Genomic DNA, 12,088 nt, shown 5'->3' with positions numbered 1-12,088 from the left:
TAAAAAAACGTGTCAAAACTGAATGGGGAATCAACTGGTATCTTACAATTTAAAATTCGTAAAAAGACAAATGGTACATATACAGTATGTATGATATATTATATTTTCATCTTCTATTATTCTATTAAATATAAATACCGATATACACCTATTATATTTAATCAAAATTTGCTAAGTGTTAAAAAACACAATTCAAAATGTAATTTACAATTTTATTATTTTATTATAATTTTTATAATTTAAAATCTATAATAGTTATTTAAATCATAATTTATAATAAAATACTAAATTTAATTCTTTAATTATCAAGATAAAAATAACAAACTAGTAAATTTTAATGTGAATGCAGGAACTTTGGAAATTTGGGTCTACAAAATTTAATATATAATATGCTGTCATTATTTATTCGATAAACTTCCTCTCCAATTACACTAAAAATTTGTTCAATGATATTATTGGATCAGCTATTTCAGGATCTTTTGAAAGATTTGGTAATAATAAAATACTTTCATGTACGTGTCAATCTTTGGCGGTTTTTGAAAATAACTGTATGTGTACGGTAATTGATTCTATAGTAGCCGCATCTTACATGTGAGCATTTTTGATAAGACCCATAAGGCTTACAAAAAATTATTAAATTACAAATTCAATAACATAATTTTTGTAATCATAAAGACTTCTACACTTTTTATGCACGTCTAATCTGAATATTTTTTGGGAGCTTATATGTACCATAAAAAGTTAATCGATCAATTAAATTTTTAATCATAAAATGCAATCAATCCCACCGTATATCACGGGCCATAGTACCTCCCCTAGTTCCCTATGTATGGTACCCCTCAAAAAAAAAGTCACATTCTCCATTGATTTTAATATTATTTAAATAATCCAACAAATATCTTAGGTGTGACGTGCAACAATACCCTAATTAATTTATACCTTCTATTAATAATAAAAATTCGCGTAATAAGGGGGGTACAGGGCAATTGGCCAAACCTCCGAAATTTGCCCGCGATATACGTATGTATACACTGATGGATTTTTCTGTCAATTATTCCACCGGTATAAAAAATTATAAAATCCATCGGTGTATACGACATATACAATGAGATGAGCCTGTTATTCCATGGATACATCGATGCTCACCTCCTTCGGAGGGCTCCAAGGCATCGGTGAATATTGTGTTTGGCGTTTTCATTAGTCCGGTCTAGAAAAGTCTTGATAATCAAAAAAAGTTAAGTTAATACAATTGTGTTCTCGTGAATCATGGACTCAACAACTAATCACATTGTTTGGAGCAGTAAATTCGCTTCCGTGGTGTAACAAAGAGTAACGCCATCAAATCTAAAAATAGTTAATTATTTATCATTTATTTCATTTGCCGCATTTTTTGTATAACAATATTCTCACAATAAAAACGCTTTAAGTGATGACCTTTTCCTTCATATTAACTTTACCTCTCTTAATTTAATTATCTATTTATTTAATATTAAAAACGTCCAAATTTAATTAATAAAATATGAATACGAGTGGAACTAATCCTAAAACAAAAGCTAGAGATTTATGGATTAAAAATGCTAATAATAAATATCAGGTAAAAATAATAATTATTTTTAATAAACAATGTTAAATTCTTTAAAAAATTAACTTTTTAACTAAAAATTAATCATAATAATTCTTAATCATTTGTTTAATAGCTTAATGTTATAATTTCTCCATTAGAAGGTATTAATGAAACAGGTAGTAAGATAATTCTCATGGAAGATTTAGAAAAAAGAAAAAAAATTTATGGAATTTGTGGAGAATGTAATGAACCGGGAACAGGAAGGCGTTGGTGTCAATCTTGTAATTCTAAAAGATTCAAAGAAAACTTTAAAAATTGGACTAGTGGAAACAAAAATATTGATGAATTAATACAACAATCACAACTTAATGCTGTACATTATAAAAAATGTCTTGAATGGATACCTTATGAAAAATTTGAAGATATCACTTACATTACCAGAGGTGGATTTGGGAAAATTTATTCTGCTAACTGGCCTGAAGGATTTATTAGATTTTGGGATATTGAAAATCAAAAATGGGATAGATGTCCAAATGTTAAAGTCGCGTTAAAATGTTTGGATAATTCTTCTAACTTAAGTAAAGTGTTTTTAAATGAGGTAATTAATTAATTAATTAACCAATTAAATTATTAAATTCAATATTAGATCACATGATTTGTTTATTGTGTAACGTAAAGTATATATTAAATTGATTTTTTTTTTTAAATAGATCAAATCTCATCTTCAGATTTATATTTTTGATATTATTCAATGTTATGGGATAACTCAAGATCCAACTACTAAAGATTATATGATGGTTTTGTTTTATTGTGCAAATGGAAATTTGAGACAGCATTTAATTAATAGACATAAACCTATTAATTATAATTCAAAAATTGAGAATTTAACAGAAATTGCGAGTGGACTTCTAAATATTCACAATTCTGGAAGAATTCATAAAGATTTTCATTCAGGCAATATATTATATGGTGAATTTGGTCGTCCACACATTAGTGATTTAGGAATGTGTCAACCGGCAAATCATGATAACGAATCAGGTAATGAAGGAACTTATGGTGTGATACCTTATATGGCACCAGAAGTTTTACGTGGACATCCATATGAAAAAGCATCAGACATTTATTCATTTGGAATTGTAATGAATGAACTTATGTCAGAAGTAATTCCCTATAATGAGGAACCTCATGATCATATTTTGGCCATTAAAATATGTAAAGGACATAGGCCAAAAATTTCTGAAGGTACTCCAAAATTAATTGCAGATTTGATTACTAAGTGTTGGGATGCTAACCCTAAAAATAGACCAACCGCAAACGAGTTATATCAACAATTAAAAAAATGGAAAATTGAGATGTATAATAATAACAGTGAAATTAAATCTCAAATAAAAAAATGCAATAAGAATAAATTAAAAAACAAACCTAGAAGTCAATCACATCCGCAAGCAATTTATATTAGTAGACAAATAAGTTTCAAAAATCTTCCAGAACCAACAAATTCAACTAATTCACATTCAGGTAAATTTTATTTTTTAAAAAAATTAATGTGAATCATATTCTCATTATAATCTATCCTTGATGTTTTAAATAGATGATAACACTCCTTCACCATTATCAAATCTAAGTATGTGTTATATGCATTTTAGTTATAAATAATTATTATGTTTATGTAATTATAATTTACACTATCATTTAATTTATTTGATTTATAGTTTCTGAATGTATGGATTGTCAATTAAGTGAATTAGGTAAAGATATTTTTCTTTAATTATAATTCTTTTTTATGTAAATATATTAATTGATTTTTATAATTATTATGTATAGATCTTAATGAAGACGATGAATGATGGACAGTTAATATTTTGATATTTGGTAATATTTTTATTTGTATCCTTCCACTTTTAAAAGTATTAAATTTTATATCTTTTATTTAAGGTAGTTTTTTATCACGTATTGTAATATTTATTATCATGCGCGCTTTATTTTTTACGAATTAATAAATAATTTTATTGTAAGTAAGTTTTATATGCACGAATAAATAAAGCACGATTCGTTTTTTTTCCGGTTAGCATTCCTACAACAAAATAATAGAAATCATTTTATTTAAACTGAACGCAAAGGTGAACTGGTTTAATATCACTTTTTTGATTCTTTTTGGCGGCGTTAGAAATTTTGCGGTTACACAACTATTCTCGAATCTCGATACATCGTATCCTTATTATAATATCGTTTACTCGTTTTCTCTAATGACTTAAATTTGAACGAACATTTTTTAACCATAAATGTCGTTTTGGCTTATTACGTGACTCTTCTTTTTAAATATGAGTTTATAGTGAAGAGAAAGCGGAAAATCGATTATTTAATCTAATCTGGCGTAATTGATTAAAATGTGACTACTATCCGAAATCACAACCCGGCATGTGTAACTGACAAACTTTTCGGTGGTATTGCTACGTTCATCTTTTTTTCTTGATTTTTGACATGACTCATATCTTTTTTTGCCATTTTCTGTATTTTCCGTCCTTCTTTACCACTTTAACAAACTGCTTTTCTATAAAATAAGAAAAAAGTGTCAAAATGACATTAGAGTTGTCAAAATAACACGAGTCTAATAATAATGTATTACTTTTGAATCGTGGGAAAAATCGGATGACCATGATCAATAAAAAAAAATAGAGGCAATGTAATTTCGTTTTGAAATATAAAAATAATTTTATTATTTTTGCAAGGTATATTTACGTAAGGTACTATAAGAAATATCAGAGTTATAATATTAGTCATGACTCATGAATCAATGAGTCATGATTAATCAATTTCGTTGGCGTATCATGTGAAAAAACATAGCAGATCCGTACAACCGAAAATTTCGTAATTATATAAATATCCGTACTGATGAAAATTTTTTCGGTATACTTTGTATTTGTATATTTTGAGTCAATTTTTGTAGTTGTTTTGATTATTTCGGGTGATTGAGTGGGATTAATTTAATACTTCTTATATTTTGAGTCAATTCTTGTAAACTCAGAGGTCAACTAAGAGTTATTTATGTATTTATCATCATAACTTCTTACTAATAACACATAATAAAATGTCAAATGGGTTGATAAAAAATGACGGTCATCGGCTAAAAAGGTAACTAATGCTAAGAGACATATACAGTAATAACGTATGCCGTATGACTCAAAATTATATATTACGATATATATATGCTTCTCTAAACTCTTTTTTTCCTCACAAATTATTTCTCAAAACCTCACATTATTAACCTCACATTATTAACTCTCGACATTTTCAGAAATATGGCTCGAAGAAATTTATATTGTTTCATTCTAGGCGACTATGTTAGGGGTGTTTTTCCGGCTACTATTAGTGAAGTAACTCACGTCAAAGGTAGTGATATCCCATTTAAAGATTTTACTGTTGCGTACCTCAAGGACTTAATCTGGGAGCTGAGAGAAGATATTCTTAGTAGCTCTAACGTGGATCTTTGGAAGGTTGAGATTGAAGAAACTGATAATATCATAAAAAAACTTGAAAATATTAAAACTGATATTCAAGCAGAATTTGGCGGTGTTAAGTTGTCTAGGATGACTCAATCGATTAATACAATTTTCTTAGATAATCCTCCAGTGGGCATCCACATAATCGTACAACTGCCCGCCACCACTGGTAAGTGTCTCCCAATGGTTTACCTCTCAAACAAGAAATTCGCGTTATCTCACATATTTTTTTTTATTCGATCAGGCAAAAGGAAAGCAGAAGATTCGGACGAGGGAAATGAGAACCAAGCCAAAAAGGGAAAACTAACACAACTCGAACAGAAAGGTATTTTTTTTTCTTTCAATGTTGGCCTTGGCCTTATTAAAAATAAAAAACATCCTGACTTATACCTTTTTCTAGATGCGGAAAAGATAATAAATCTTATTGATAACTTAAACACGATCGACACAAATCAACCAATATTCAGAGTGCCACCATTGCCAGGCGATAGTGAATATACAACTATATATAATCGACAGTGTTATCCTTATTTCCGCGAATTTATATTCAATGATAAAGACTTCAAGCGATATTTTATCACCGGAAACCCTGGAATCGGGAAGACATATTTTGGAAGATTATTGCTAGTTACGCTTCTTAAGAAAGGAAAGACGGTTCTTATGGATCATAAAGATTTCACATTATATATAAATCCTAAAGAAAAAATGACGTTTATAGTGAATACTGACGAATACAAACTATTCGCACAAGATTCAGATACGTGGTGTATAATCGATGAGAGGAAACCCCAAATCAGTCATGATTTTAATGTCGGAAAGCTTATAATGGTATCTTCTCCCAAAAAAGAATTAATTAAAGATTTTGTTAAAGCATCGAAGTGCAAAAGTATGTATATGCCAGTATGGGAAAAAGATGAGGTATTAGACTATTGTGAGCTTCTTAAAATTGATAGTATAACATTAGTGATGGAAAAGTTCAAGCTATGTGGTGGAATAGCAAGGTTGATTTTTGATCCTAGTATGAATCTGAAATGCATTGAAAAGATTATTGAGCGTGCAGTTACATCAATCGATTCAAAAATACTCGATTATCAAGGTAAAACTGTGAATGGTGACGAGCTTACTCACAAATTAATACATATACACACAAATCTCCCATCTGATGATGAGGAAGATCCATATACTGATTCTATCTACTACTTCGCTTCAGAACACGTTGCAAATTTTTGTTTGGAAAAATTAAAAAAGGATAATAATAAGGAATTGCGCAAATTTATGAATAATGCAAAAGATATATCGGAAATGGGAAGTCTCCGCGGACAGTTATTTGAAATGATATGTCATGTGATTCTTCGTAGTGGTAAGGACTTCTCAGTACGTGAACTTCCAAATGGGCATGTTGAAACTAAGAACTTTGGAATCCTAGAAGAGGATTATTATTCTTATTGTTGATTATTTTTTTTTATTACAAGGAAAATAAGAGCAGTATTAAATATATTCCGATTTGTTTCGGACTCAAAGATCTCCGCCAACTCTTTGGGAACAAATTAACCGAATTATTACATAAATACATCTCGAAAAAAAACTATATAAATACCTCTCTACCTTTCCCTCATCTTGTTACTTTTCTACTTACAACAAAAATAATTCTCTTTGATAATTCATTCTTTTTTCAATATTTAATTTTAATAATTCTTTTTTTTTACAACAAAAATATTTCATTTATTTTTTACAATATTTCACTCCAATAATGAAGATTAAATGTTTCAATTTTAATTGTAGTAAGTTGACGAAAAAAAATGTTCTAATGATAGTTAGTTTATTACTTTTCTTTTTAGATATCTAATAATCTATTATACCACTTACTTCGCAATTACTTTTCTTATTAGATATCTAATAATCTATCATACCATTTACTTTGCAATTACTTTTCTTCTTAGATCTAATAATCTTTTATACCATTTACTTTGCAACAGAGAGACTTCAAAAAGACATTAGCAGATGCAAAATATTAAGGTATTATTTTATCATTAAAATGTTGTGAGGGTTTGAAAGGCAATATCCAAGTGCTTCTTATTGGGCTTAGCAAATACTTGATAGGAGTATGATCTAGATGGTGAATTTTAAAATTCACTGTTGAGGAGGAACATACCTTTTCAATAGTATTTTAAAATCACCTGTTAAGAAGGAACACAACCTTTTTAATGGTCTTTTTGACATCTTTTCATGCCAATTATTTATTTTCATTGAGATCATTTTTGAATTCAGAAAACTGAAAGCACATCATGGCCACAGTTTGTTGTCTTAGTTTATAGGGGACAGCTACTGTGAACATTCTTCTCTATTTTTAGGAATTTCCAGATGATTACAAATCTTTGAGTGCAAGCATGAATAACAGAAATGTAACTTGATGCAAACCTTGATGAAAACTAACAGTTGTGTATCACTGAGATGCTGCAACCCTTTTGTTTTTCTGAAGGGCATCTTTACATATTTCAGATTAAGCAAAATGTTCTGTTATCATGCTAACCCAATCATTCATATTTTTTGTATAACAGTATAGTACTCACATTCTGTCTTTATTTAGATCAACTGCACATGATGTTTAAAATTTTGCAAAGTTAACTTCAAGATGCAATCAATGATCCTAATATATTAAGGTATTATTTTATCATTAAAATGTTGTGAGGGTTTGAAAGGCAATCCAAGTGCTTTTTATTGAAGCTAATAAGCAAGTACTTGATAGGAGTATGATCTAGATGGTGAATTTTAAAATCTACTGTTGTGGAGAAACATACCTTTTCAACAGTATTTTAAAATCACCTGTTAAGAAAAAACACAACCTTTTTAACAGTTGACATCTTTTTCATGCCAATTATTTATTCTCATTGAAATCATTTTTGAATTCAGAGAACTGGAAGCACATCGTGGCCACAGTTTGCAGTCTTAGCATATGGAGAACAGCTACTGTAAACGTCCTTCTCTGTTTTTAGGAATTTTCAGATGATTACAAATCTTTGAGTGTAAGATTTTGCTGCATGAATAACAGAAATTAGTGACCGTAACTTGGTGCAAACCTTTGATGAAAACTAACAGTTGTGCATCACTGAGATGCTGCAATCCTTTTGTTTTTCTGAAGGGTATCTTTGTATATTTCAGATTAAGCAAAATGTTCTCTCCCTTGCTTTTCCTTCCCTTTCCCTTCCTGATCAATGTTGCTGTACCTTAATGTTGATGATCAGGTGACAACAAGTTTTTAAAGGCTTGGCTAAGTCAGCACTTTTTGTTCACTTTTATTAAATATATATGACTATAAATTACAAATAATAAACATGGTCCAAAAATTATTAATTATTTCTTTAAAATTCATTGAGATTTCCTTTGATTAAATTCGACAAATGAGACAAGTCATTAAAATTATTTTACATTTATTCACATTACACTTAAAGGTTCCAACCTTGTATTAAATACTTAATTTTTCTTAGAAATTTTAAGTTTCTACAGATATGTAAATATTTGTATTAAATTCATTACTTACTACATATAATTCATTCTGTTTAATTTCAAATAAAAAAATCATATTTTCTATATCGTTTTACTCCTAAAGAAATTAATAATGATAATGATAATTTTTACGTAATTACTTATATAGCCTATGATTGATCGATGATCAATCATTTAAATTCAAACGAACGTGATCGGTTAAGGAATCGATCAATTGATTTTTGATCGATCATAGTAATGCAATTAATCGATCAACAATTTTTTGAGACATTAAATTATGTGTATACCAGCAAAATATTAAATGGAGTTTATTCTTATATAGAACCAGAAGTCCTTAAAATAATATTTTCATAATTATATTATAATAGTTTAAAATATGTAAAGAGCCTAAACCAACTGTTTCTGAATATGCACCAAAATTAATTTCTGGGCTAAGCTAATTGATAAATGTTAGAATACCAAGACAAAAATAGAACAACTGTTAAGAATTGTATCAATAAATTAAAAGGCGTATTTTAATCTCAAATTTTAAAGAATGTGAAAAGTTCGCCTACAGTTCTGCCATTTGGTTCAAGTTTGATAAATTCGTGACTTCTTTTAATATAATCATACAACTTATTGTATGACATCCTAAAAGAACAAATGAGCGGAAAAGTTTCAGAATGAAAATACATGAAGTATTGTAACATAAGCAATCGAGTATTATTATTATATTTTTATATAATATTTGCATATACTTTCCGACACGACTGTACATATACATTAAAAAAAAAATAAAATAAAAATAAGTCTAAAAATCTTTGCAAGCAATTTATACTAGCAGATTTTTAAATTTAGAATTAAGCATAGATTTTTATTAATTTCAACCCAGTTTGGGCACCCGCTTTAAACGCAAACCGGTTTCATAATATGAATCCACTTACAATGATTAAATATTTCAGTAAATCAAATATTAATTTTGTATTTTCTTATTTTAAAAATTTAAGAATTAGTAAATTAATTAATAAAGATTTTACAGATAAAATGTTAGCAAATTTAGTCGTAAATTTAGTACCTATTTATAAAAGACTCTATCAGTTTATATTGATACAAAAAGATCAAGGATTTAGGTAAATCAAATAAATGAAAATAAATAAAATAAAATTTAATATAAAATTTAATATTACAGTCAAACTCCGATATAATGATATGTTGAGATCCATACGAAAAATCATTGAAAAATATCGTTATATCAAATTATCCCAATATTTATTGTCTGGAACTTATATATCTACGCATTTACGGTTTCCGAGTTTTTAATATACATCGGTATATCAAATATATCGAGGTCTTTTAAAAATTCATTATTTCATCATCGTAATTAAAAACTAAATATAAATATTTATCTTACCAATTTATTTAATTTGACAATCCAAACATTCAGAAACTGTAACAATTAAATTAAATGATAGCATAAATAATTATGATTATTAAAATTAATTATTAAAATTTTTAAATAAAAGTTCACCTGGATCATATTGAAATGAATATAATTTCGTTGAATTTATTGATTCTGGAAGATTTTTGAAATTTAAAAGTCTGCTAGTATAAATTGCTTGTGGATGTAACTGAAAATTTTTAGGTTTATTTTCATTTGTTTATTTTTTAATTTATTCTCTTTAATTTTTTCACACTCTTTTATTTGAGAATAAATTTCACTATTTTTATCATCCATTTCACAAGCCCATTTTTTAAATATTTGGCATAATTCTTTAGCAGTTGGTCTATTTTTGCTTTAGCATCCCAACATTTAATAATCAAATTTACAATTAATTTTGGTGTATCTTCAAAAATTTTTGGTCTAAGACCTTTACATATTTTAATAACTAAAATCATGAGGAATATCATTATAAGTAATTTCTTCCGACATAATTTCATTCATTATTATCCTAAATGAGTAAATATCTGCTGCTTTTGTATATTGATATCCACGTAAAACTTCCGGTGCTATATAAGGTATTACTCCATAAACTCCTTTTCGCTCATTATCATTTACTGGTTGACACAATCCTAAATCACTAATAAGTGGTACATTATTATCAACTAATACATTTCCTGAATGAAAATCTTTATGAACTTTTTCGGCATTATGAATAGCTAAAAGTCCATCTATAATAAAAAATAATTGATTAACTTTAGATTCATAATCCAAGTCATTCATTAGATTGTTTCTTAAATTCCCATCTTTACAAAATACAAAACCATCATATAATCTTTGGTATTTGGATCTTGAGTAATTCCAAAACATGGAATAATTTTATTACAATGAAAATGATCTGAAATAAAATATTTAATCTAAAATCATTAAAAAGAGATTAAACATATGTTATATCATAAATATATACTGTAAATTAAAGCAATACTTATTACTTACCTCATTTAAAAAATCTGTACTTATATTAGACGAATTATCTAAACTTTTTAATATCACTTTATCACATTTTTCTCTATTCAATTTTTGATTTTTTCAATATTCCAAAATTCAATACATCCTTCAGACCAATTAGCTGAATAAATTTTACCAAACCCACCTTAAGTGATATAAATAACGTTTTCAAAATTTTCAAAAGGTATCCATTCAAGAAATTTTGAGGGATGCAAAGCATTAAGTTGTGATTGTTAGATTAGTTCATCAATATTTTTATTTCCATTAGTCCAATTTTTAAAGTTTGCCTCAAATCTTTTAGCATTACAAGGTTGACACCAATATTCTCCTGTTCTAGGTTCATTGCATTCTCCACATATTCCATATACTTTTTTTCTTTTTTCCAAGTCTGTAAAATTCACTTTTTGATATATGTGACAAGTTTCTTCTGATTCAGTAGTTGAATTAGCAGATGAAATTGTAACATGAAGCTATTAAAATAAATAACTATGAAGTTATAATACAAATTCAATATTACTTGTTATAATTATAATAACCTGATCAACAGTATCATCACTTTCCTTCCATAAATTTCGAGCATTTTCATTTTTAATTGTTTTTATATGCTTTGAAGTATTCATTTTATGAATAATTAAAAAATTGTAATGGAACTGACTATAAACCAAGACGGTCGTTATAAAAAAGAATTAATCGGGATAATTTGTTGATCGGATATTAAATAATTAATTAGTTAAAGTCGCACAGATTATTTTGGAAATTATCAATCAATTTTATTTTAAACTTTATTGGATCCTAACTGAATGAACAAAGTTCTTTATTTATTATTCGTATTTTTTTTTTTTTTTGCGAAACATGTTTTTAAATATTTGTTTATCACTAAAAATAATTGATATATCCGTTTTAATTTTATCAAAATATATATTTCATTTCTAGAAGGAATTAAATAAACGAAAAATATTTATTGTACAAAAAAAATAAGAAATCTTTAAATTTTAATTCGATTCAATTTGTTATGCAAATATTTATTTTTTTTTCTGCATCTTTTTTTTTTATATTAAGGTCAAATTATTGTCATTTTGATGCAACTGAGATCAC

The 12,088-nt window shown here is 27.3% G+C and overlaps 3 protein-coding genes across 3 annotated transcripts; 2 read left to right on the top strand and 1 right to left on the bottom strand.

Annotated features, from left to right (window-relative positions):
* Positions 1-1,444: 1,444 nt before the first annotated feature.
* Positions 1,445-3,411, top strand: OCT59_004415 (uncharacterized protein; the record flags this gene model as incomplete). Its single annotated transcript, XM_025310608.2, has 6 exons — positions 1,445-1,594; positions 1,698-2,162; positions 2,275-3,082; positions 3,156-3,188; positions 3,277-3,312; positions 3,389-3,411. The coding sequence occupies exons 1-6, from the start codon at positions 1,520-1,522 to the stop codon at positions 3,409-3,411; spliced, it is 1,440 nt and encodes a 479-aa protein (XP_025180721.1). The 5' UTR covers positions 1,445-1,519.
* A 1,241-nt stretch (positions 3,412-4,652) lies between these two features.
* OCT59_004414 (uncharacterized protein) lies at positions 4,653-6,516 on the top strand (the record flags this gene model as incomplete). The annotated part of the gene is made up of 4 exons (XM_025310607.2): positions 4,653-4,696; positions 4,860-5,233; positions 5,309-5,389; positions 5,465-6,516. 4 exons carry the CDS (start codon positions 4,653-4,655, stop codon positions 6,514-6,516), a joined length of 1,551 nt encoding a protein of 516 aa, XP_025180720.2.
* A 4,710-nt stretch (positions 6,517-11,226) lies between these two features.
* On the bottom strand, positions 11,227-11,613 carry OCT59_004413 (uncharacterized protein; the record flags this gene model as incomplete). The annotated part of the gene is made up of 2 exons (XM_066148259.1): positions 11,227-11,463; positions 11,530-11,613. 2 exons carry the CDS (start codon positions 11,611-11,613, stop codon positions 11,227-11,229), a joined length of 321 nt encoding a protein of 106 aa, XP_065996878.1.
* Positions 11,614-12,088: the final 475 nt, after the last annotated feature.

This window comes from Rhizophagus irregularis, chromosome 12 (assembly GCF_026210795.1).
Source record: "Rhizophagus irregularis chromosome 12, complete sequence".
Classification (NCBI taxonomy): Eukaryota; Fungi; Glomeromycota; class Glomeromycetes; order Glomerales; family Glomeraceae; genus Rhizophagus; species Rhizophagus irregularis.
The sequence above is the reverse complement of the archived record's forward strand: the minus strand, read 5'-3'. Positions and strand labels throughout refer to the sequence as shown.